Source organism: Peromyscus leucopus, chromosome 22 (assembly GCF_004664715.2).
Source record: "Peromyscus leucopus breed LL Stock chromosome 22, UCI_PerLeu_2.1, whole genome shotgun sequence".
NCBI lineage: Eukaryota > Metazoa > Chordata > Mammalia > Rodentia > Cricetidae > Peromyscus > Peromyscus leucopus.
The window spans coordinates 8,594,902-8,620,196 of record NC_051081.1 but is presented as its reverse complement, the minus strand read 5'-3'; the positions used below and the strand labels follow the sequence as shown (position 1 = coordinate 8,620,196).

At 39.4% G+C, this 25,295-nt stretch overlaps 1 protein-coding gene across 1 annotated transcript in view; it reads right to left on the bottom strand.

The window, feature by feature from the left end:
• The window catches only part of LOC114680839 (zinc finger protein 883-like), a 45,080-nt gene extending 32,390 nt beyond the window's left edge, over positions 1-12,690 (bottom strand). The window contains exon 1 of the mRNA XM_028854002.2: positions 12,408-12,690. Within this exon, the coding sequence (XP_028709835.1) occupies positions 12,408-12,578 (171 nt within the window). The 5' untranslated portion in view covers positions 12,579-12,690. The remainder of the gene's footprint in view (positions 1-12,407) is intronic.
• Positions 12,691-25,295: the final 12,605 nt, after the last annotated feature.

Below are 25,295 nucleotides of genomic sequence, written 5' to 3'. Positions count from 1 at the left end.
GGCATAGGGTACAATTCTGAAGAACAGAGAGGAAGGAGAGAAGAGGATCAAGAATGGAAACTGTCTTAGGGTTTTTTGTTTTGTTTTGTTTTTGTGTTTTTGCTATGAAGAAGAACAACGAACATGGCAACTGTTATAAAAAAAACCATTTAGTTGGGGCTGGTTTACCTTTCAGATATTTAGTCCATTATCATCATGGAAGAAAACAGGGCAGCATGCAGGCAGACATAGTGCTGGAGAAGGAACTGAGTTCTACATCTTGATCAGAGGACAGCAGAAGGAGACAGTAACATTGGGCAGGGCCTGAGCATATATCAGACCTCAAAACCTGGCTCCACAGTGACACACTACATCTGACATCCAACAAGGTTACACCTTGCAACAAGGCCATACTACCTAAGAGTGCCAATCCCTATGGCAAAGCATTCAAACACATGAGTCTATGGGGGCAATTCTGATTCAAATCTCCACAGAAACCAAGATGATGAGGTAAACAATATGAATCAGAACACACAGAAGTCAAAGAGGACAAAGGAAACTGCACAGACCATTCAAGTCCCTTCACAATCCACTCTGAGCTCAGCATCACCAGCATGGCAGCTCTAAATCAGTGTAGGAACAGGTTCACTGCAAGCCATTAATGCAAGCACTCTTGAGGAAGGCAGACTTCTGTGAATTCAAATCCATTTGGGGGCTACATGGTGAGACTCTGGCTCAAACCCAAACAAATTAACTTGGTATAGTAACATGCATTTTTAATTCAAGAACTCCTGAAGCAGAGGCAGATCACTGAGTTGCAGGCTAGCCTGTTCTAGAGAATGAGTTCCAGGACAGCCAAGACTACCCAAAGTAACCCTGTCTCAAAACAAACAAGGAACCAATAAAACAACAACCAAAAAAAAAAAATGCAAAAACATTAAAATAAAAAATAACTTACCCTTGGACTCCGGTAAAAATCTACTTCAATTTGAGATTTCATTGCACTGGAAGACAACATGTTCAGGGATTTTTAGGTATACCCACTCCCTTCCTTATAGACCCAGTACTCACCACCTGCCCTGTCAAAAAAGATACTGCTTTTTAAGTTTGCTCTGTACCACAAATACAGTGTCTTGAGTTTGCTCTGTAAATTCTAAACTCAGGCCCCAAAAGGAAAAAAACAAAAACAAAAACAAAAAACAAAAAAAAAAAAAAAAAACAGGCCTTTAGGGTTGGGCCAGGCCCCATGGGGGTCAAACACAGAAACTTAATATAGGGCATGAGTGGAAACTTCAAGGGTTGGGGATGAGGCAAAAGTCTATCTGTTTTGTGAATTCATCTTGCACAAGTCAGAATATCCTAAGAAATGAAATGATAATAAAGTTTGTCTTGGGTCTAGAGAGATGGCTCTGTAGTCAAGAGTGTTTGCTGCTCCTAAACCAAGTCATCCGGCTCCCAAGTGCCTGTGACTCCAGCCTCAAGGGATCTGACACTTTTCTTGGGCCTCCATTGGAAACAACAATCTCAGGCTGACAAAGAGATAGTTAAAAACAAAATACATCTTTTCACAATAACCCAAATGTTTTTTTTTTCTCTCTTTCCATTTTCTCCTCCTTCTTGTATTCTCATGTGTGTAGGAGTTACAAAGTGTCACTGCCTCCAAATTTCTCTGTGAGTTTGTGAATGCAAACAGATGAGTAAAAGGAGAAAGAGAAAAGAAACACCACGCTTTGTGCACACAAATTACAAGAAACACTTGCAAGGTGTAATGTCCATTGCCACGTGAAATCCGTGGGAAGTCAGGGTGGAAAAAGGCTCTGCTCATGGACCTCAAGCCTGGGGAACACCAAGCTACCCTTTTCAAGGAATAATTGTGCTCCACCCATCTTCAGAATGTAAGCCCCTGATTGGGGAATATTTACTCCTTTTCTCTTCAAAACTTTTGCTGTCTGCGCACAACATTATACAGTTAAGAGTCAGTAGGGTATCGACCCACGTTAGCATGACCAGGTCACTAATTGTGAATGAGACACTTCCCAGAGTAAGACAAACTGTCAAGTCAATTTTGTCAGTCTAAAACGAGTAACTTTTGTTGTGGGATATTTGATCACACTGTGAATCCCGAGACTGTGTGAATTAAATAAAAACCTGAGGTTAGGAGGCAGAGCCAGCAGCTAGTTGACAGGAAGTAGTCACAGAGGGTAAAGAGGGAGGCAGGAAGATGGATAGAGAAATGCACAGGAAGTATAAGAGAGGGACAGACAGACTCTGTTTGGCAGTTCCTTTTGGATTGGAATGGCAGAAAAAGCTCTTCTCTTTCTGAGATGCTGGCTAAGGAAGAAAGTCAACTAGTTGCTCCTCAACCCCTCAGAGCTACAGGGTTTTCACCCCAGCCTCAAACAGAATCCAACACTTCTAGATAACACATATCAGATCCCATACAGATCTACCAAGCCCTCTAGTACAAGGTAATAATGAAACTGACCAGTTACTGTTAGGCATTGTGCTAGAATTCTCAGAATTTCATAAGAAATACTATGGTAATAGTAAAAGTCTGAAGAAACATTTTTCTATCACTTGGCATCAAGCCAAGAAAATTATAAGAAAATGTCATACTTGTTTTTGTATAACCAAACTACATTACCTGCAGGAAGGAACCCAAAAAGATATACAAATAAATGAAATTTGGTGACTGAATGTGTTTCATTTTCTGGAGTTTGGAAAATTAAAGTATGTGCACCATACCATAGATACACATTCAGGATTTCAATAAGTAATTGCTTTAAGTTCAGAAAAGGCTGAATCTGTCATTACACATTTATTAGAAATTATGACCATTAAAGGACACCTGTACAAATTAAGACTGAAAATGCTCCAGCATATGTCTCTAGTAAAATGAAGCAGTTTTTTGCATATTACAATATAAAGCATATTACAGGTATGCCACATAATCCTACAGGTCAAGCAGATATAGAAAGATCTAATCACACTTTAAAAGATATGCTTATAAACAGAAAATAAAGACCCTGCTCAGAGATTACACAGTGTTTTACTAACATTAAATTTTTAAATGCTAATGAGAAAGGAATGACAGCTGCAGAGAGACACTGGTTAGTAGAAAAAAACTGCTGAATTAAATCACCCTGTATATTTTAAGGATGTGTTGACCTCAGAATGGAAACCAGGGTATGTGTTACATTGGGGAAGAGGTTTTGCTTTTGTTTCCACCGGAGAAGAAAAGCTATGGATACCATCAAGATTAATAAGGATTAGATCCAAACAGGAGAGACTTCTTGAACTTAGAAAGACTAACATATGCTTTTCATTTGATCAGGTATGAAAAAATAAACTGAAAAAAATAGTATTTTCAAATAGTAATTTACCAAAGGCACACGTGCCATGCTAGCCTAAAATGAAACATGAGACTTTTTCTTTCTTTCTTTCTTTCTTTCTTTCTTTCTTTCTTTCTTTCTTTCTTTCTTTCTTTTTCTTTTCTTTCTTTTGTTTGTTTTGAGACAGGGTTTCTCTGTGTAGCTTTGGAGCCTTTCCTGGAACTCAAAGAGATCATCCACCTGCCTCTGCCTCCCTGGGATTAAAGGTGTGTGCCACCAGTGCCTGGCTAAATGAGTTTTCTTAAGCCACATGTTTTAATTCCATCTTAGAATGTTAAACATCTTGGTCACCAGGTTTCAAGTTTTCTCTTATTAAATAAAAAGGATATTTTTGTTGTTTGGTATGAAAAATCCAGTTAAGAGATTTAAAATATTTTAAGTAAGTTCAAAGGGTAACTACATTTCAAGAATGTTTTCTGAATATCTAAATACCTGAAAGATTGATTTGGAGTGGAGATAAAATATTAGAGCAGGGCCTTGATATTCCTTTTATCCCAACAGAGACAGATGGTTCTCTATAAGTCAGCTGTTTTCATAATTCTAATTACAATGAACAAGGTGGTGATGAACGCCTTTGATCCCACCACCCAGGGACAAAATTCAGATACAGCTACTAAATGGTATGTTTGCATACTAGAGAAATCATATACAATATTTATAAATTATTATTTATTATAATAAAACCTCCCTACATGATTACTAGAAAGGCAGGCTGAATTTAAAAATAAATGTCCTTTGTGATATAAATATAATACACTTAAACTTTGAATTTGTATATAAAAAGAAAGGAGAACATAAGTACACTTATTCACACATACTAAGGTATCTTTAGTTTCAATGTTTCAAATTGTTTTTCAAATTTTCGAATTTTTTAAGTTAAAAGATAATACTTTTTCTGTTGCCAAAAATCATTTTGCCTTAACAAAGATATAACCTGCCCAAAAAAAAGGAACTCCCCAAAGTTAGGCTTATGGTGGGGTTTTGTTTTTGTCTTTTTAGAAGAGTGAAAGCATCCAACTAAAGAATCAGGAAACTACTGGACAAGTGAGACATCTGAAGAAGCAGCACAAAATCATCAAGAGAAAATGTCCCAAGAGAAAGAGTAAATTGGCCTAACAGTAGAGCTCATCTCCAACAGGGCAGAATTTCATAAATCTTCCCACATGCTTCTTTCTGCTGCTCTCTACAAACAGAAAAAGCAAATGGTCCTTCTGTGATTGCAGTTCATTTAAAAATTAGAGCTGGCTTTGGAGTTGGAGCTTGGCTCTCTCCTTCTCTAAAGTCACACATGTTTGTTAAAAGAAAATCCAAAATCTCAGTCTCATGTCAAAAGACCCACCTGGTATGAGACAGAAGAAAACAGAATTAAGATACTATTCTATTGCCACTAATCTCATCATCCTCTGGTTTTCATTGACTCTTTAAAACCTTTCTTAAGGTATAAGTATTATGTCAAAATCTATAGAATTATTATGTATATATAAACTTTCTGTTGCGATATTGGTGGTCATATAGAATACTAAATGATTCTAGAGATGAGATTCATCTAGCTTCCTATACATGTTTTCAGGTTCGAGTTTGAAACAGGTAAATAGAAACTTATTTTGTGTACCCTGAATGTATTAACAAATTGTGGTCCTTTAACCTCTCAGAGATCTGCTGCATATAACATTTAAAATGTTGAAGTTTTCAGCAGTAAACTATGACCATTCCTATCAATAACCTTTGAAAAGTCTCCAAGAAGATGCTGGGGCCTGCAATGATGAATCAACCTAGATTGTGGTAATACCACTAAGATGATAACCACCACCCAAAGATCAGCTTTAGACTACAAACTGCTCAGGACAACTTCAAAGTGGTTAGCTGAGATGGTCAGCCTCAAATACTATTCCAGCTATAACTTTGGATAACCTTGCACTTTCCCATCACACAGAGACTGGATATCAAATGATATAGCTAGCTCTCTCAGGACTGGACCATTATTCCAACTTTCAGAGTCCCCTAAAGATGTCATCACACACAAACAACACGAAGTAATTTTAAGAACATGATGCCTACTTTCACGAGAGGTTGGGGGGTTGTTTTTGGTTGTTTGGTGGGTTTTGGATGTTTGCCATTGTTTGGGGTGGAGGGTTGGTTGAAGTTGATATATGTCATGGTCAGGGAGGAAACTAAACAAAGGAGGTTAGATTAAGGGATTTCTTTCTTTTCCTCTAGCCTTTCTTATCTAAAAAAATGGCGGGGGGAGGGGAGATGTGGTTAAGAGAAATGATATGATAAAAGAGTAGATTGCTGAATCTACAATTAAACTAAAAAGCAACTACTAGTCTCAAATATCTACACCCCCCCCCAACTCCAGCAGGCATTCTCTGCTAACCCACAGACCTCTTCTGTCCAGAAAGCAGATAGACTGTCTATAGATCTTCCTCTCTCCTGTTCCTCAAGATCCAAACCCCAAGTCTCATCCCTAGTGCTAGAGCACAGCCTCTGGGGTGACCTCTCTTCACTGTCTCCCCCCATTCCAAGGAGACAGATAAGCAGATCCTGGTTGAACACTCTGCTCTCCTCCTTCCTGAGAACCCCTTCAGATCCCTCACTTATCCCCCCATTCTTAAGCATCAGCTCCAACACCCAGAAACACATTTTACCTGGAATCCCCAGTGGCCACAACTATCAGGTCCAAAGAAAATTTCCACAGGCAACACACAGCCATCAGACTCTACATAATTCCTAAGGGGAATCATACACCAAGGAACAAAACACCCACCCAACAAAGACAAATTCATAAATCAGTACCTAGACCTATAATATATCCCAAACTTAAATGCCTAGACAGCAGAATAAAAACATAATCATTAACAGCCAGGGCAATATGTCTCCATTACAGCCCAGCTATCCTACCTCAGCAGGCCCTGAATATCCCAACATAGCTGAAGAAAAAGACTTTAAAACTGTCTATATGAAGACGATAGAGGTCCTAAAAATGGAAATGAATAAATCCCTTAAATAAATCCAAGAAAACACAAACAGTGGAATGAAATGAATTACTGTCCAAGACTTGAAAATGAAAATAGAAGCAATAAAGAAAACACAAACTGAGGGAATTCTGGGAATGAAAAAAAAAGCTGAAAAATTTAGGAATTGGAACAAGAATTACAGAGGAATTTGAAGACACGATAGAAGAAATGGATACATCCATCAAAGAAAAATGTTGAATCTAAAAACTCCTGACACGAAAAATCCAGAAAATCTGAGACACTATGAAAGAAATCAAACTTAAGAATAATAAAAATAGAGGAAGAAAAATAGTCCCACCTCAAAGGCACAGAAAATATTTTCAAAAAAATCATAGAAAAAAATTATCTTAACTTAAACAAGGCCATGCCTATAAGGGTATAAGAAGCATACAGAACACAAAATAGATTGAACCAGAAAAGAAAGTCCCTCACCACATAATAATCAAAACATTAAACATACTGAATAAAGAAAGACTATTAAAATGACTGATTTCTCAACGGAAACTGTAAAGCCAAAAGAGCCTGGACAGATGTGTTGTAGACTCTAAGAGACCACAGATGACGGTGCAGAGTATTATATCCAGAAAATCTGTTAAATACCTGTGGGAGCCCATTTTCGGGTTCCTCATGGCTTTACCTAGCAGGTCCGCATAGAGGATGATCAGGACCACGGGGCTGAGTGCAGGTGTCTGAGATGGTCTGCACTTGGCTGTGCTGGGGGAGGAGGTCTTTGGCTCCACCCCCTGGCATCTCTATAAAAACCCTGGGGCAGAGATAGTCAGGCTTCGTTGGAATAGGTTCCAGGCCCTCTCGAGGCTATCCTTTATTTTTCTATCTGTTTATCTCCACAAGATTCTCTGCTATAAATCCTTCTATCTAATATTTCCTGCTTCTCGCACTCAAGAAAACTCTGGGGAACTGTGGGGGTGGTGGGTAAACGCCCCACAAATACCATAGATGGAGAAAAGAAAATATTCCTTGATAAAGCCACCATCAACAATACTGATCTACAAACCCAGCCATACAGAAGGTCTAGGAGGAAAACTCCAAACTATGGAAGTTAACTATACCCAGGAAAACACAGGGAATAAATCTCAGACCAGCAAAATCAAAAGAAGGGAAGCACACACACAGACACACTACCAACAACAACAACAACAACAACAAAATAACAAGAATCAGCAACCATTGGTCATTGACATCTCTCAATGTCAATCGTCTCAAGATCCCAGTAAAGAGACACAGACTAACAAAATGGGTGAAAAACCAGGATCCATCCTTTCGTTGCCTCCAAGAAACACACCTCGATATCAAGCACTGACATCACCTCAGGATAAAGGGTTGGAAAAAGAAATTCCAAGTGAAAGGACCTAAGAAGCAAGCTGGTGTAGCCATTTTAGTATATAATAAAGTAGACTTCAAACCTAAACTAATCAAAAGAGATAGGGAAGGAAACTTCATACTCATCAAAGGAAAAAATCTAACAAGATGACATTTCAATTCTTAATATCTATGTCCCAAACACAAGGGTACCAAAGTTTGTAAAAAGAAACATTTCTACAGCTTAAATCACCCACTGACTCTCACACACTGATAGTGGGAGACTTCAATACCCCATTCTTACCAATAGACAGGTCACTCAGGCAAAAACTAAACTGAGAAATACTAGAGCCAATAGACATTATAAACCAAATGGACCTAACAGATATTTACGGGGCATTTCACCCTAACACAAAAGAATAAAACTTCTTCTCTGCACCTCAGGAAACATTCTCTAAAATTGACCACATACTTCCACACAAAGCAAGACTCAACAGATACAAAATAACTCCTTGAATCCTATCCCACCAACATAGCTGGATGTCAACAACAACAAAACAACAGAAAGCCTAAAACTAATGAAAACTCAACAACTCTCTACTAGATGAAAAACAGGTCAAGACAGAAGTAAAGAAAGAAATAAAAGACATTCTAGAGTTCAATGAAAATGAATACATGGCATACCCAAACTTACAGGGCTCAATGAAAGCAATTCTAAGAGGTTAATTCATAGCACTAGGTGTCTATATAAAAATACTGGAAGATCTCATACTACCAACTTGTCAGCACATATGAAAGCTCTAGTACAAATAGAAACAAACACACTCAAGAGAAGTACACAACAGGAAATAATCAAATTGTGAGCTGAAATCGATAAAACAGAAACAAAGAGAACAACACAAAGAATCAATGAAACAGAGTTGGTTGAGAAAAATCAACAAGATAGACAAACCTTATATAAACTAAAAGGCAGAGATAGAATATCCAAATTAACAAAACCAGAAATACAAAGGAGGCATAACAAACACCAAGGAAATCCAGAGACTCATAAGGACATACTTTAAAAACCTGTACTCACCAAACTGGAAAATCTAAAAGATACAGAGAGTTTTCTCAATAGCTACTTTACCAAAGTTAAACCAAGATCAGATAAACAATGTATATAGACCTATAACCCTTCGAGAAATAGGAGTCATTAAATGTCTACCAAACAACAAAAAAAAAAAAAAAAAAAAGCCCAAGGCCAAAGGGTTTTAATGCAGAATTCTACCAGACTTCCAAAGAAGAGTTAATGCCAATACTCCTCAAATTATTCCACAAAAGAGAAAAAGGAATCCTGCCCAATTCATTTTATTACAGTTAACACAGTTCCCGTGATAGACAGACCACATAAGACCCAACAAAGAAAGAATTACAGACCAATTTCACTTTTTTTTTTTTTTTTTTTTTTGGTTTTTCGAGACAGGGTTTCTCTGTGTAGCTTTGCGCCTTTTCCTGGAGCTCACTTGGTAGTCCAGGCTGGCCTCGAACTCACAGAGATCCGCCTGCCTCTGCCTCCCGAGTGCTGGGATTAAAGGCGTGCGCCACCACCGCCCGGCCCAATTTCACTTTTACATGAATGCAAAAATATTCAATAAAGGGGCTGGGGATTTAGCTCAGTGGTAGAGTGCTTGTCTACAAGTGCAAGGCCCTGGGTTCGGTCCTCAGCTCCGAGAAAAAAAAAAAACTCAATAAAATACTTGCAAACCAAATCCAAGAACACATCAAAAAAAAGACCATCCACCATGATCAAGTAGGCTTCATCCCAAAGATGCATGGATGATTCAACACACAAAATAAATGTACTCCATCATATAAAGAAATGAAAGGGAAAAAAAAACAAATGATCATCTCATTACATGCAGAAAAGTCCCTATGACAAAATCCAACACCCCTTCATGGTAAAAGTCCAGGAGTAAATAGGTATACATGGGTCATACCTAAACAAAATAAAGGCAGTTTACAGCAAGCCTATAACCAACATCACATTAAATGGAAGGAAACATACAGCAATTCCACTAAAATCAGGAACAAGACAAGGTAGTCCACTCTCTCCATATGTATTTAATATAGTACTTGCAGACTTAGCTAGAGCAATAAGACAACTAAAAGAGATCAAAGGGATACAAACTGGAAAGGAAGAAGTCAAAGTATCTTTATTTGTTGATGACATCGTAGTATACATAAGTGACCCTAAAAATTCCACTGGGGAACTTCTATAACTGATAAACACTTTCAGAAAAAGTAGCTGGATATTAAATTAACTCAAAATAATCAGTAGTTCTCCTATATAAGAATGACTAATGGACTGAGGGGAAAAAAAATCAGAAAAACAACATTTCCACAATAGTCTCGAATAATATAAAATATCTTGAGGTAACTAACCAAGCAAGTGAAAGACATGTATGATAAAAACGTCAAGTCTTTAAAGAAAGAAATTGAAAATGATATCAGAAGATGGAAAGCTCTCTTGTGCTCATGGATCAGTAAGTAGTATTAACATAGTAAAAATGGCCATCCTTCCAAAAGCGATCTGTAGATTCAATGCAATCTCCATCAAAATTCCAAAACACAGACCTGGAAAGGACAAATTTGCAACTTCATCTGGGGAAAAAAAAAAACACCCAGGATAGCTAAAACAATTCTAAACAATAAAAGAACTGCTGTGTGTGTGTGTGGGGGGGGTCCCAATATTCCTAATTTCAAGTTGTACTACAAAGGTATTGTAGTGAAAACTGCATGATGTTGCCCTAAAAACAGACCAGCTGACCAATGGAATAAAATTGAAGATCAAGACAAAAATCCACACACCTATGGACACCCAATTTTTTATAAAGAAGACAGAAACACCCACTGGAAAAAAGAACAACATCTTCAACAAATGGTGCTGGACAAACTGGATGTCTGTGTGTAGAAGAATGCAAACAGTTCATAGTTACCACCCTTCACAAAACTATAGTTTTTGTGATAAAAAAAAAAAAGTAGATCAAAGTCCTCAAAAGATGCAAGATACACTGAACCTGATAGAGGAGAAAGTAGGGAATAGTCTTGAACACATCAGCACAGGAGACAACTTCCTAAACAGAACCTATAGCACAGGCACTGAGATCAACAATTAATAAATGGGGCCCCATGAAACAAAAACTTCTGTATGGCAAAGTACACCATCATTCAGAGAATCGTTCTGTAGAATGGGAAAAGATTTTTACCAGCTCCATACCCAACGTAAGACTAATACCCAAAATATATAAAGAAATCAAGAAACTAGATTATTAAAAAAATAAATAATCCAATTTAAAAATGGGGATCAGATCTGAAAAGAGAATTGTCAATAGAAGAAACTCAAGTGACTGAGGAAAAACCTCCTTAGCCATCACGGAAACACAAATCAAAAGTACTGTGAGACTCCATCTTGCACCTGTCAGAATAGCTAAAATGGGTAACACAAGTAATAGTTCACATCAGCGAGGATGTGGAATAAGTGGAACACTCATCCTTTGCTAGAGGGAGTGCAAACTTATACAGCCACTACAGAAATCAATATGGCAGTTCCTCAGAAAGTTGGGACTTGATGTACCTCAAAATCCAGCTATACCACTCTTGGGCATAAACCCAAAGGATGCTCCATCATACCACAAGGACACTTGCTCAACAATATTCATTGCTGCTCTATCATAATAGCCAGAAACTGGAAACAGCATAGATGTCCTTCAACAGAAGAATGAATAAAGAAAATATAGTATAGTTACACAATGGAGTACTATTCGGCTGTTTAAAAAATGACATCATGAAATCTGCAGGCAATTAGATGGAACAACTGCAGTCAGGAGAACAAGAAAAAATTCTCACACAGTATCATTTTGTAAAACTAAAGCAAGAAGGGGGGCTAAAGAGGTGGCTCGGTGGTTAAGAGCACTTGTACGGTTCCTATCACCCACAAGGTGGTTCTCATCCATCTGAAATTCCAGTTCCATGAAATCCAAAGACACCACCAAGCATGCGCATGATATAGACATATATGCAAGCAAAACACACACACAAAATAAAACGAATACATCTAAAATAACTTTTTTAAAAAACTAAAACAAACAAGAAAACAAAGGGGAAAATGCAAAAACCATATTGAATGAGGTGTTAAGGAGTAGACATACAGCTCTGTGGGAAACTTCTTGAACACCACGAAGCAAGGGGGAACTATTCTGAGGCAGACCAGATGAGAGAGGGGAAGGAAGAAGACAGAAATGAAATCCGACGTGATAATGGGGGAAAAAATCAGCGCAAACAGAAACACAACAGAAGGTAAACTGCACAGAACACCCACGTCTCTACAGAGCACAGTCTGGACTCAGCAATACCAACCCGCCCGCCAGTGCTGCAGGTCTGTGTAGGCGCAGGTACACGGAAAGTAATCACCCAACAGGGCTGGGGACTGCGAGCAAGCAGCTTCACCAGGAGAGAAAACTGGGCTGCTTGGGGCGCAAGGCTGCCTGTGGGGTGCACACTTCAAGAGCACGTAGGCGTGGGCATAGGCACGGCTGGCCCAGTTTCCAATTTCCACTGGACTGCAGGCACCAGGAGAAACGCCAGGTGCTGGCGACTTAAAAAAAGCTGGTGTGCCAACCCCGACACCCAAGATTCCAGGAGCCCAAGGCACACTCACCATTCCTGGCTTCTGATGTGTTTGGGTTTCCTTCCAAAGATGCCTGTAGTCGGCAGAACACAAAGTCTCCCAAAACAGGTCCTCACAAGGATCCCCGTTACTAAGCAAAGCATTAAAAAGACTTCCGGGACGCACGCTGCGACTATCCGTGCTCCCGATTGGACAGTTCATTCCTTTTAGTACTATGGTCCCTGATTGGAGAACTCTACTGACTCAGCGATAAGTATCAAAACATTTTAGGAAAGTTCAGGTGCAACCCCTGACTTCCCACACTCTAGAAAGCGAACTTCTGTGAAAGACATTCAGGGCTACGTGGTGACACCCTGACCCAAAACGAAACAAAAAAGCCCGGCATGGTGGCAGGCATTTTTAATCGTGATCACTAAGTGGAAGCTAGCTAGCCTGGTCCAGAGAACTAGCTCCAGGACAGATAATAGTACCCAAAGAAACCCTGTTTCAAAAAAACAAAACAAACAAGGAAGCAAAATAAACAACAACAACAAATTTAAAAACAAAAACTCTTAACATATCCATACTCTCTGGAATGAACCTGTTCTGTTTTGGCATTTCACTGCATTGTAAGAACACATGCTCTGGGATTTGGAATGCACTCACTCACTGCCTCGCACACCCTGTATTTGGCAACTGCCTTTTCCATAAAGATGGTACCTTATTTATTATGTACATTCCAATCTCTTGCCCCAAAGGGAAAAAACAAAAACAGGACTTTGGGGTAGAAACAGGTCCCAAGTAGGTTCAAGCAGAGGAAACACATGTAGCGCTTGATAGGAAACCTCAAAGATTAGGGATGAGGTAAAAATCCATGAGTTTCTCACACTCATGTTTAAGTGTGTCCATTTTCTGCCAAAATAATTAAAACACACCAATAAGGAAGTACAATTGCACAATGGATGGATAAAATACACATAGCAGGAGTACTCCACTAAAAATTCAGTTATGAAAAGAAACCCTTAAACTTCAGAAAAGGTTTTCTTTGCCCATGATCATGAAGAAAGCCTCCATTCACTGGATCTCACAGATTGCTATCAAAGGGCCCTGTCATTCTCTAGTAGTGATGCAGACACTCGGAATGATTTATCCTTGGGACCTGACCATGCCAGCTATTGCTTCCATGGCCATGAAATAATTGTTTCAACAATAAGATATTCTCCAGAATTACCATGTCACTGACACCCACATTAGATTTACCTATTTTATTTCACCATTGTGGGAGTTTTTCCTACATGTGCAGCAGTGCGCTTCCTGTGTGCTTGGTACCCTGGAATATCAGAAGATGCTATTTTATTCCCTGGAACTGAAGTCCCAGACTGTTCTGAGCCACCATGTGGGGGCTGTGAATCAACTGTGGTCCTCTGGAAGAGAAGTGTGTGCTCCTAACAGCTGAGTCATCTCTCCATCCCCTATTTGCATTAAGATTTAAAAAATAAGCAAACAGTAAAATTCACAAATATTTTCTCCAGGGGTCTACCAAATTGTGTCTCTAAAACATGACCATCATGGTTGTTCTTCATATGAGAGGGAGGACTATTGTGACTAATCTTAGTCATGCTTTGAGTGACTGTCCTCCTAGGTAAGCAACCTCCATTTGGGGGATTTCCAAAGGTGATCACAGCTGGGCTGATTAACCATTTAAACCACACCTGGAGAGTGGAGGAAAGCACAAGCTTCTCACCTGAGGATCCAGCTGAAAGGAGTCTGGGGAAGGGACAGCTTATGCAGAGGCACAGAAGAATGAAGGGAACGGGGAGACTCTGCAGCTACAGGGAAGCCCTCATCCCTGCGGGGTAAGGCTTTCCAGGACCAATGTCAGTTCTGGAATTAATTACACCAATGTGTGTGGCATGTGTGCTTAGGATGTAAATTCCTCTTGGCAAGTTGTTCCTCTGGTAAGCACTAAGTGACCCTCTTCAGACTAGTTTTGTCTTGAAATTTGTCTTCTGATATTATACTAGATATGCCCTTGTCTTAGGAAGGGTTTCTATGGCTGTGATAAAACACCAGGACCACAGTCAACTTGGAAAATAAAGATTATTTTCACTTCCAACCCCTCATCACAGTCTATCACAGTCAAAAGAAATCAGAGTAGGAAGCAAATGCATGAAACCGGGGGCATAAAATGAAGCAGAAGACATGGAAAATATTAATTAGTGGCTTGTTCCTCATAGGTAGCTCAGCCTGCTATTTTATACTACAGAGGACCATCTGCCCTGGGGTGGCAGTGTCCCTAATGAACTGGGCCTACCTACATCAATCATTATTAATAAAAAAAAATGGTCACAGACTATAGTAGTACATAGCTTTAACCCCATGTTGTAGTTGGTAGTGTGAGGTATGGTTCTCCAGGTGTACAAGACCAATGTGTTCTACATCGCAAGTTCCAGACAAGCCACAAAAACCTAGGGTGAGATCCTCTCTCAATAAAATGAACCAAAGAAAATTCCCTATAGTGTTTCTTACAGGAAGATCTGATGGGGACATTTTCTCCCTTGAGAATCTCTCTTCCCACATGACAAGTTGTGTGAATTTGACATAAAACTAACCCGAACAGCCATTGTTTGTTGGTGCCTTTGCGTTGACCACCTCTCTCCACATTTTTACCCACAGCAGTATCCTTCCTTGATGGTGAGCTGTGTTTCTTGATGACAGCAGAGAGGTCTTATTTTCTATGACATGCTATTTGGTGTCACTTTGCTGGGAAGCACGAACATTAAGCATCATTCACGAATAGGCATATGCCTTTAATACCAGTACTCAGGAGGAAGAGGCAGGTGGATCCCTGAGTTCAGTCAAGACTGGTCTGCTTAGCAAGTTTCAGGCCCTCCGTGTTTACAGAGAAAATCACATTTAAAAAAAAAAGAAAAGAAAAGAAAAACCCAAAAGAACAGAAAAAGGCCTAAGCTTCAAAGAGAGTTTTCAACCAATAAAGAAACTGGTTAAAGTGTTCAGTACCCTGGGCCATCAGAAATGGCATATTTGCAAGTGAATTTACATCAATTTTGACAATTCATCTTTCACAAGTCAGAATGGCCAAGATTAAGAAAACAAGTGATAACAAAGTTTTGTCTTGGGTCTGAAGAGATGGTTCATTAGCAAGAGTGTTTGCTGCTCTAAAAGAGGAGTGGAAATTGTTCCCAGAACCCAGGACAGGTGGCTCACACATGCCTGGAACTCCAAGCCCAGGTGATCACACACTTTCTTTTCTTAAAAAAAAAAAAAAAAAGGAAAATAAGAAAAAAGACAGATTTGTTTTATGTGCATTACTGTCAGATTCCCTGGAACTGGAGTTATAAAAAGTTTTAAACTGCCATGTGAGTGCTGGGAATTGAACCCAGATCCTCTGGAACAGCAGTCAGTGTTTTTAACCTTCGACCCATCTCTTTTGTCCTGATCTGAAACCTTCTTTTTGTCTCTATTGAAACCAACACTCTCATGCTAACATACACAGAGACTTAATTAAAATAAAATACGTCTTTCTGTAACAACTAGGATTTTTTATCTTTCCGTTTTCTCCTCATTAATGTTACAGAATGTCAAGTTACAGAATGTAACTGCTCTGTTAATTCTTGTGTGTGCTTGTAGATGCAAGCAAGTGAGTCAAAGGAGAAAGAAAGAAGAAACTCTTTGTGGGAACAAATTACAAGAAACATTTCCAGCTGTAATGTTCATGTGTGAGACCAGAACAGGGACAATATACCTTTCAGGTTAAGGTTTCTGTTTGAAGTTAAAGATTAAGTTCCTGATTGTCCTGTTAAGTCTTTGAAAATTAAGGTTTCCATTTGTCATTTAGAATAAGTTTCTGTATCCTAGATCTGATGTAAACTGCAAAACATGTTTTTCAACCTACACGAAACTCGCAACCCCATTCACATGCTGTCTATCCTTACCCTTGTTCCTTCAAATTCACTTTAACTCTCTAGCAACGTCTAGCAGCCATCTCTCTCGCCCCCTTGAACACTTTCTCTCCCCTATAAAAAGGACCTCAAGAGGACAGCAAGGGCTGCTTCCTAAAGTCCCTACTTAGAGAAAGGCAACCAGACAGGCCAGTCCTGGGTATACCCCAAAATAAAGCTTGCTTCATTTGGACAGTTGTGGACTCAGCCTTATTCCTCCCAATTTTCAGGTTAAACACACAGCCACATGAAATCTTTGGAAAGTGAGGGACAAAATGACCCTGTTCCTGAAGGAAACCAAACACATTTCCTAAGGCAAAATTGCTGTCACATAAACTCCATTCCCTTCTTCACAATGGAAGCCGCTGGTGGGGAATATTTACTCCTCAGCCGTTGCTGGAGTATTGTCTTTCTCTTTAAATCTTCTGTTGTCTGCTTACCATGTCATAATTAAAAGTCTTCAGGGTGCCATCCCATTACAGGGTAAGCAGGTCACTGCACTGGGAAATCAGACCCTTCCTGGAGTAAGACAAACTGACAAGTCAGTGTTTGTCTGTCTAATATGAGCAGCTTTCATCTTCCTTTCTTTGACTTTCTATCTTATGACGTTTTCAAATATCTCATCCTTTGTATCAGTCAGGGGTCTCTAGGGTCACAGAACTTGTGGAATGAATCTCTATCATATGTGTGTGTATATGTATGTATATATTCCATATATATACGTGTGTGTGTGTGTGTGTATATATATATATATATATATATGAATTTATTAGAATGATTTACACACTGCAGTCCAACGGTGACTAGTTGTGAAGGAAAGTCCTAAAATCTGGTTGTTACTCATACCCAATAGCCTGGGTGTCTCAACAGTCCTCCGTATATTCTGGAATCCTGAAGAAGCAGGCTCCAATGCCAGTGAAGGTATGGCTGTGCTGACAAGGCGAGGACAAGCAGGCAACGAACGAACACACTCCATTCCTTCTTCCCTTGTCCTTATATAGGCTTCTGCTGGGGACCATCCCTAGCTGTGTACAGGTTCCAGAGGAGTAAGGATCAGGGGAGGGGAGGGTTGAGTCTGACACCCAGATGGGAAGATATGGTGATATTTTATTTGTACTGAAATGTGATTTTAATTGTATGTTAATAAATAAAGTTGCCCTGGGGTCAGAGCTATTAGAGCCATAGCAAGAGCGTGGTGGTTAGAAGAGCTAGGTAGATCTCTGTGTGTTCAGGGATACAGCCAGTATTGGAGACATACGGCTTTAAGACCTGGAGGGCGGTACTTACAGGCAGTGACAAGGCAGTCATGTGTTTGGGTGTACAACAAATGAGAAGGCAGAACAGAAAGACTATTTAAAGATAGACAAACAGGAAGTAGCTCTCTCTCGGGGAATCTAGGAGCACTGCAGGAGGTAAGGAGGTAAGATTTTAGCTCTGCACTCAGACCTCTCGGCTTTCTCTTTTACATTGGGTCTGTGTTTATTATTTTAATAAGACGGTTGGTTACATCAACATCTGGCGCCCAACGTGACAAGAATCCATTAAAAACTGCTTGGGGCCGGCTCCCTAGTCCGCTTTTGTCTGAATTTTTACAGGTTTAACAAGTTTTTTTAAAGCTGTCATCCTGGCACTTAAATCAACTATCTTTTTAAATAGTAAAATGAGGATAAGCATAGTGATAAACTGTATAATTCCAATAATACTAATCTTTTCATATAGTTGTTCCATTGTCAGAGAAGACTTTGTAAGTCTGACTTAGTAGCAGTCAGAATATTCCTTTATTTATGCAGATTTAAAAGATATTCATGATTTTTCAAGAGATACAGATCACATCATTTTGTTCCAGGCATACTTCGTTAGCATGCCCAGAGTTACAGGTTATGCACAGATAGAATAGATTTTATTATCAACCCCATATTGTAAGAAGGTATGGCCCAGATTAAAGGTGTGCCTTTCATCCTCAAGGTCTGGATTAAAGCTGTTTGTCACCCAGCCTCAAGATCCAGATCAAATGTATGTTGTCTTCTTGTCTCAAGATCTGGATTCCAAATGTGCTCTCCATTTCTGGATTTTAGATCATTCCCAATATAGTCAAACTGATAACCAAGATTAGCCATCACATTTTTCTAGCTTAATAAAAATCTATATGAGAGAGAGAGAGAGAGAGAGAGAGAGAGAGAGAGAGAGAGAGAGAGATGTCTTGGCTAGTCCAACCCTTATGGACATCCTCCTAGACCTTATTTCTATCATGCTACAGATTTCCTCAGTCACATGGCCTCATCTTGGTCACAGTTTATGCCAGAGAAAGGAATTGCTGACCATCAGGATCTGAACAGAGGAATCAATCTGCATATTTTCCTTGTCTCTGTGCTTGGTATTACATTCATGTAATCCCTTACCGCAATAAACCGAACTAAAATTTTTAAAAGCATGTCAACAAATATAGAGAAAATATGAGGCAAGAAGTAATTGGAAGGGAACTAAGACTGAGGAGGAGCAAATATAAATGGATGAACAGTGGATCTGCAGGAGAGGAAAGCTGAGTAGGGGGACTGGGAGAAGTGAAGGGAGGGGAGTTGTAGTTAGAATGTATTGTATGAGAAAATAAATGTTAAAAAGTGGGCAGGGGCAAATTATGTTGTCCAACTGTATGATGCCCCAATTATATAAAGACAAGCAACCCTGGGAAGGGGTTAGCAATATGGGACCCTGTTAGCCTTGTGCTAAGTACACATCACAGCTTGAACAAGAAACTTAACATAATATTAGCAACCTAGGATATACACTAACAACCCTGCACCAGGCTATTCATATACCTGCTTGAAATAATGTAAGTAAGATAGTTCCATTAGAAAACCCTTAGCAAACCCCATTGTCATTCAAATACATTCCAAAATATATCCAGGATGTGTGAAAATCAGACAGACCCCTTCTGACCTAGTTTTGGTGCAAGTTTACTCTCTTAGTTAGGGTTGCTATTGCTTCGATGAAAAAACATGACCAAAAAGCAAGTTGGGGATGAGAGGGTTTATTTGACTTACATTTCCTTATCATAGTCCCTCAGTGGAGGAAGTCAGAACAGAAACTCAAGCAGGGCTGGAATCTGCAAGCAGGAGCTGATGCAGAGGCCACAGAGGTAAGCTGCTTACTGGCTTCCTTCCCCTTGTATGCTCATCCTGCTTTCTTATAAAACCCAGGACCAGCAGCCCAGGGACTGCATCACCCACCATGGGCTGGGCTGGGCCCCGTTGACTACTAATTTCTTTTCCCATATTCATTGCTTTAACCAGCCTAAACACCAGGAGAATTTCCAATGAACCTTACAGCCACTCAGGCCAGGGAAACAGGTAGGCTAACTGCAAATTCCCACCTCTCCCTCCATCCCTTGAATCAAATGCCCCAGTCTCATTCCAAATTCTGCAGCAGACCACCTGCTCCAGATTCATTCCCCCTTTTCTCTGCCCGCTTCTTCAGTTGATCACATAGATCTAAGAACTTCCTTAGATCCACTCATTGGTATAACCCAAACCCCAAAACCAACACACATTCCCTGGGAACCTGAAATTCACTTTGCTCAGCAAAAGTGGGAAGGCTACATGAAGATCTGCTGTGGTCTCTCCTTACTGTAGGCTGCATATACCAAGGGACCAAGCAGAACCTGGTAGGTACCCTTTCATTCATCCTTCCTGTGGATGAAATCATTACCCAGCTCCCAGCTTATCCCCATTCCTAAGTGCAAACTCCCAACGCCTAGAAACACATTTTATCTGGAAACCTCAGTGGCCCCACTTATCAAATTCCCAGAAGAACTGTGTGCTTGGCAACACATAATCACTACACTCTGCTAAGAACCATAGAAGGCAAAGGAAACCGAGGAACAAAACATGAATCCAAGCAAGATAAGACCATATAATAAACCCTAGAACGACAATCTTCCCAAACCCAGATGACTAGATGCCAGCATAAAAACATAATCAATACAGCCAGGAAATATATATCTCCATTAGAGCCGAGCAACTGATTGAAAGCAGGCCCTGAGTGTTGTAACATAGCTGAAGAACAAGGAAAAGACCTTAAAATAGCCATTTGAGCTCCTTAAAGGAGACATGAATAAATTTCTTATAGAAATCTATGAAAACACAAAGAAATAGTGAAATAAAATGAATATAACATTTGAGAACTCAAAATGGAAATAGAATCTAAAATAGAATTTAAAAATCAATAAATAAAAACTCAAATGGAAAGAAAATTGGAAATAAGAAATTCAGAACTCAAATAGGCACCTCATAAGCAAGACACACCAAAAAACAAAACAAACAAACAAAAAAGAGAGAGAGAGAGATAGAAGAGAAGATTTTAAGTATTGAAGACCTGAGAGAAGAAACGGATATTTTGGTCAAAGAAAATGTTAAATGTAAAAAAATCCCAGCCCCCCCCCCAAAAAAAATCCAGGAAATCAGTTACTGTATGAAAAGAACAAATTTTAAAATAATAGAAGAAGGAGAAGAACCTCAGGTCAATGGCACAGCATACAGTTTAAATAAAATCACAGAATAAAATTCCTTTAGCCTAAAGAAGGCGATGGCTATCAAAATACAAGAACCATATAGAAAATCAAATAGAATAGAACAAAAGAGAAAATCCTATCAGCACATAATAATCAAACCACTAAATGTACAAAACAAAGAAAGAAAATGAAGAGATGCCGAGGAAGAAGACCAAGTAACATCTAAAGGCAGGCCTATTAGGATAACACCTGACTCATCAGTGGAGAATCTACAAGCTAGGAGGGCCTGGATAGATGTTTTACAGACTCTTAGAGACCACAGATGCCAGCCAGGTGACTATACTCAGCAAAACCTTGAATCAAAATAGATGGGGAAAAGAAGACATTCCATGATAAAACCAATTTTTTTTTTTTTACAATACTATTCAGTTCTACATAATAGCCACAGATTCCCTTTTTCTCTCCCTTCCTGCCCTCCTCCCTTTCCCCCCAGCCCATCCCCCATTCCCACCTCCTCCAGATCAAGGTCTCCCCCGAGGACTGGAATCGACCTGATAGACTCAGTCCAGGCAGGTCCAGTCCCCTCCTCCCAGATTGAGCCAAGCGTCCCTGCATAAGTCCCAGGTTTCAAACAGCTAACTCATGCAACGAGCCTAGGACCTGGTACCACTGCCTAGATGCCTCCCGAACAGATCAAGCCAATCGACTGTCTCACCTATTCAGAGGGCATGATCCAGTTGGGGGCCCCTCAGCCTTTGGTTCATAGTTCATGTGTTTCCATTCATTTGGTCATTTGTCCCTGTGCTTTATCCAACCTTGGTTTCAACAATTCTCACTCATATAGACCCTCCTCTTTCTCACTAATTAGACTCCCAGCGCTCCACCAGGGGACTAGCCGTGGATGTCTGCATCCAGATTCCTCAGTCCTTGGATGGGGTTTATGGCACAACTATTAGGGTGTTTGGCCATCCCATCACCAGAGTAGGTCAGTCCCGGCTGTCTCTCGACCATTGCCAGCAGTCTTTTGTAGGGGTATCTTTGTGGATTTCTGTGGGCCTCTTTAGCTCTGTTTCTTCCTTTTCTCATGTGGTCTTCATTTACCATGGTATCCTATTCCTTGTTCTCACTCTCTTTTCTTGATCCAACTAGGATCTCCCACTCTTTTTCCCTCGACCCTAGCCCTTCATTGCTCCCACTCATGTCCAGGCTGTTCATGTAGATCTCATCCATTTCTCCGTGTCTTTCTTGGGGTCCCGTTTTCCAGGTAGCCTCACTGGTGATGTGAGTAGCAGTCCAGTCATCCTTGTTCCACATCTAGCATCTTCCTATGAGTGAGTACATACCATAGTTGTCTTTCTGAGTCTGGGTTACCTCACTCAGGATGATTTTTTCTAGATCTATCCAGATAAAACCAAATTTAAGCAATGTCTGCCAACAAATACAGACCTACAAATGTGCTAGAAGGAAACTAACCTAAAGAGGTTAACCACACCCAAGAAACACAAGGAGTAAATAATCCCAGACCATCAAATCAAAAGAAGGGAATACACACACACCCCACACCAACAAAATAGCTGCATCTAGGAAACATACCTTACAATTAAGGATAGATATTATTTCTGGATAAAAGGATAGAACAAGATGGTCCAAGCAAATGGATCCAAGAAGCAAGTCAAAGTTCCCATTTTAATACCTGAAAAAATACTCTTCAAGCCAAAATTAATTATAAAAGATAGAGGAGACTATATACTCAGCCAAAGAAAAATGAACTAAGAGCATATTGCAATTCTAAACATCTATGCACCAAACACTGTGGGCCTAAGTTCATACAAGAAACACTACTACAGTTTAAACCACATACTGACTCTCACACAATAATAATGGGATACTTCAATATCTCATTTCCTCCAATAAAGAGGTCATCCAGTCTAAATCTAAACAAAGAAATGCTGTAGCTAACAGTCTTTATTGGTAAAATAGAACAGTAGAGACATAATTAAAAACATTTGTTGCTTCAAGTTGTGGTGTGACTATTGGTGAAATTATTTTGGCCACTCCACGTAGTTAAAAGGATATTTATTTAATGGTGTAACTCACAAATTAAGTAATAGGTAGGTCGCAGGGTCTGGGGAAGGTGTATCGCCATCCAGCGGTGTTCTCTGGAGCTCTGCTCAGTCAATCTCCACCATTCAGCGTCCTGGCACAGATAGAGCGCACAGAGAGAGCCGGGCCCATCCAGCTCTCGGGTCTCCAGGTGCCTCCCATGGTCCCCCCTCGTAGGCGTGACAGTTGCCAGAGTCTCAATGGGGGTTGGAACTTCTAGATCCAAGCTGGAATGGCTACCCACTACATGTGACCACACAGAGAAATCACCCCAGCAGCAGAAAAAAATGAGAAGTTATCAGATTTGATAAGACATCTGTGAAGTCCTTAAGGAGAGAATTAAGTAATATTAAAATTAAAAAAAACTTTCCTACATTGAGAATGGGAGTTATAATGCATGGCATTGGGGCCCCATATAGTAGCACTTTGGGTGGCTTGAAAACAGAAGAAGGAAATTAGGTGATAAATTACTTAGCTAGGATTGATATAGTGCTGATTGTAGTTACTATCAGCCTAGTAACTCATATTTTATCCTTAGTAGCCATAGTGGATTTTGTGTCAAATATGAGATGTAGATTGATAAAATACAAATGTTAGAAAGACTTTTTTTTAAAAAATGTAAGAAAAATATTCAAATACAGAGGAATTTAGACAAGACCCTACCATTCCACCACATGATGAAACTGAAGAGGGATGGACCAAGGTTGTTAGAAAACCAATCTTAGTTTTTTCAGTTACTATACAAGAACTACCAGCAGATGATAGGCACCCACAAGGTTATGAAGAAGTTCAATAGAATACTATAGAAATGTTAGATTTCAGGAGATTTATGGAAGTGGTTGTTTCATGTAGTATGCATTCACCCTACCTGAAGCACATATTAGATTTATGGGCAACTCAGAACAGAATTTTCCCCAAGACTGGAAAGACTTGGCAACAGCAATATTCAAAGAGGATCCTCAGTTACAATGGAGAACATGGTGGAAATTGGAAGCTAGGACCATAGAACAATGAAATAGGGCTAGAAATACTAATATTTCCCAAGATCAATTCCTAGGTGAAGGCAATATGCTGGGTTTAAAAGGCAGTTTGAATTTGGTGAGCACACCTTGGCACTATATAATTTAGTGGCTTTAAATTCCTTAAATTCTAAGTCATTTACTAAAATTAAACAAGGCTTAAAAAAAGCCTTCAATAACTTTTTTTGCAAAGATTGACCTCAGCTGTAAATAGAATAGTATCAGATCCAGAAAGCAGACAACTATTAATCGATTCTTTAGCTTTCAAAAATGCTAATTCAGAAAGCAAAGATGTGATTAAATCTTTAAAGGCAAGATCAGCACCAAGAGATGAATCAATTAGAAATACGGCTGATATTGGATCTCATGTTTATTATGATATTCTGATAGGAGAAGTAATTTCTAAAACTTCTAAGAAAAAAATCAAAGTTTCAGATGTTTTAACTGTGTTAAGCAAGGTAATTTGAAAAGGGATTGTAGGCAAGGCATTTCTAGAAACAATGTCTTTTCTAGAAATAATCCAAACACAAGGCCCCAACTTTCTGGAGTGTACAAAAAGTATGCCAAAGGCCAGCATTAGACTAACGAATGCAGGTCAACAAGGGAGAGGAAAATGCACTAGGTGGGCTCCTGCAGGTCCTGATATCAAATTGGATTCAATCATTCCCTGTCAGCATCAGAGAAATTCATCCACAAAACAATTAGAAAGTTTAATGTCTGTTGTTAAAACACTGATTTGGATGTAATTAAGAACAGAGTAGTATCGGTAGCTAAAACAAAAAATTCAGGAGACCAGAAAACAAGTGTTTTGATAAACTGCTATAAATGATCAGAAACCAAAGTGAAAACCACAAATATATGACATTGTAATTGAGTGATTACTAGATGAAGCAGATTAACAATAACTTCACAAAAATCTTGGCATCCAGGTTGGCCTCTTCAGGAGGTAAATTTTCATCTTCTAGGCAGTGGAACTTTATCTCAGGTAAAACAAAGTAAAAGATGGACAGAGTTTATGGGACCAGAAGGACAAATAGGAAAACTAAAGCCATATGTGGCTAACATAGCAATGAATTTATGGGGACATGATTTCTTGCACTGATAGAAAACACAGGTTAACATTCCTTCAATCTCAGAAGCAAATGATAAGAAATGCTTCTGATGCTGGGCAATGGTGGCACACGCCTTTAATCCCAGCACTTGGGAGGCAGAGGCAGGCGGGTCTCTGTGTGACTCTGTGAGTCTACAGAGCGAGATCCAGGACAGGCATCAAAACTACATGGAGAAACTCTGTCTAGAAAAACCAAAAAAAAAAAAAAAAAAAAAAAAAAATGCTTCTAAGAAACCT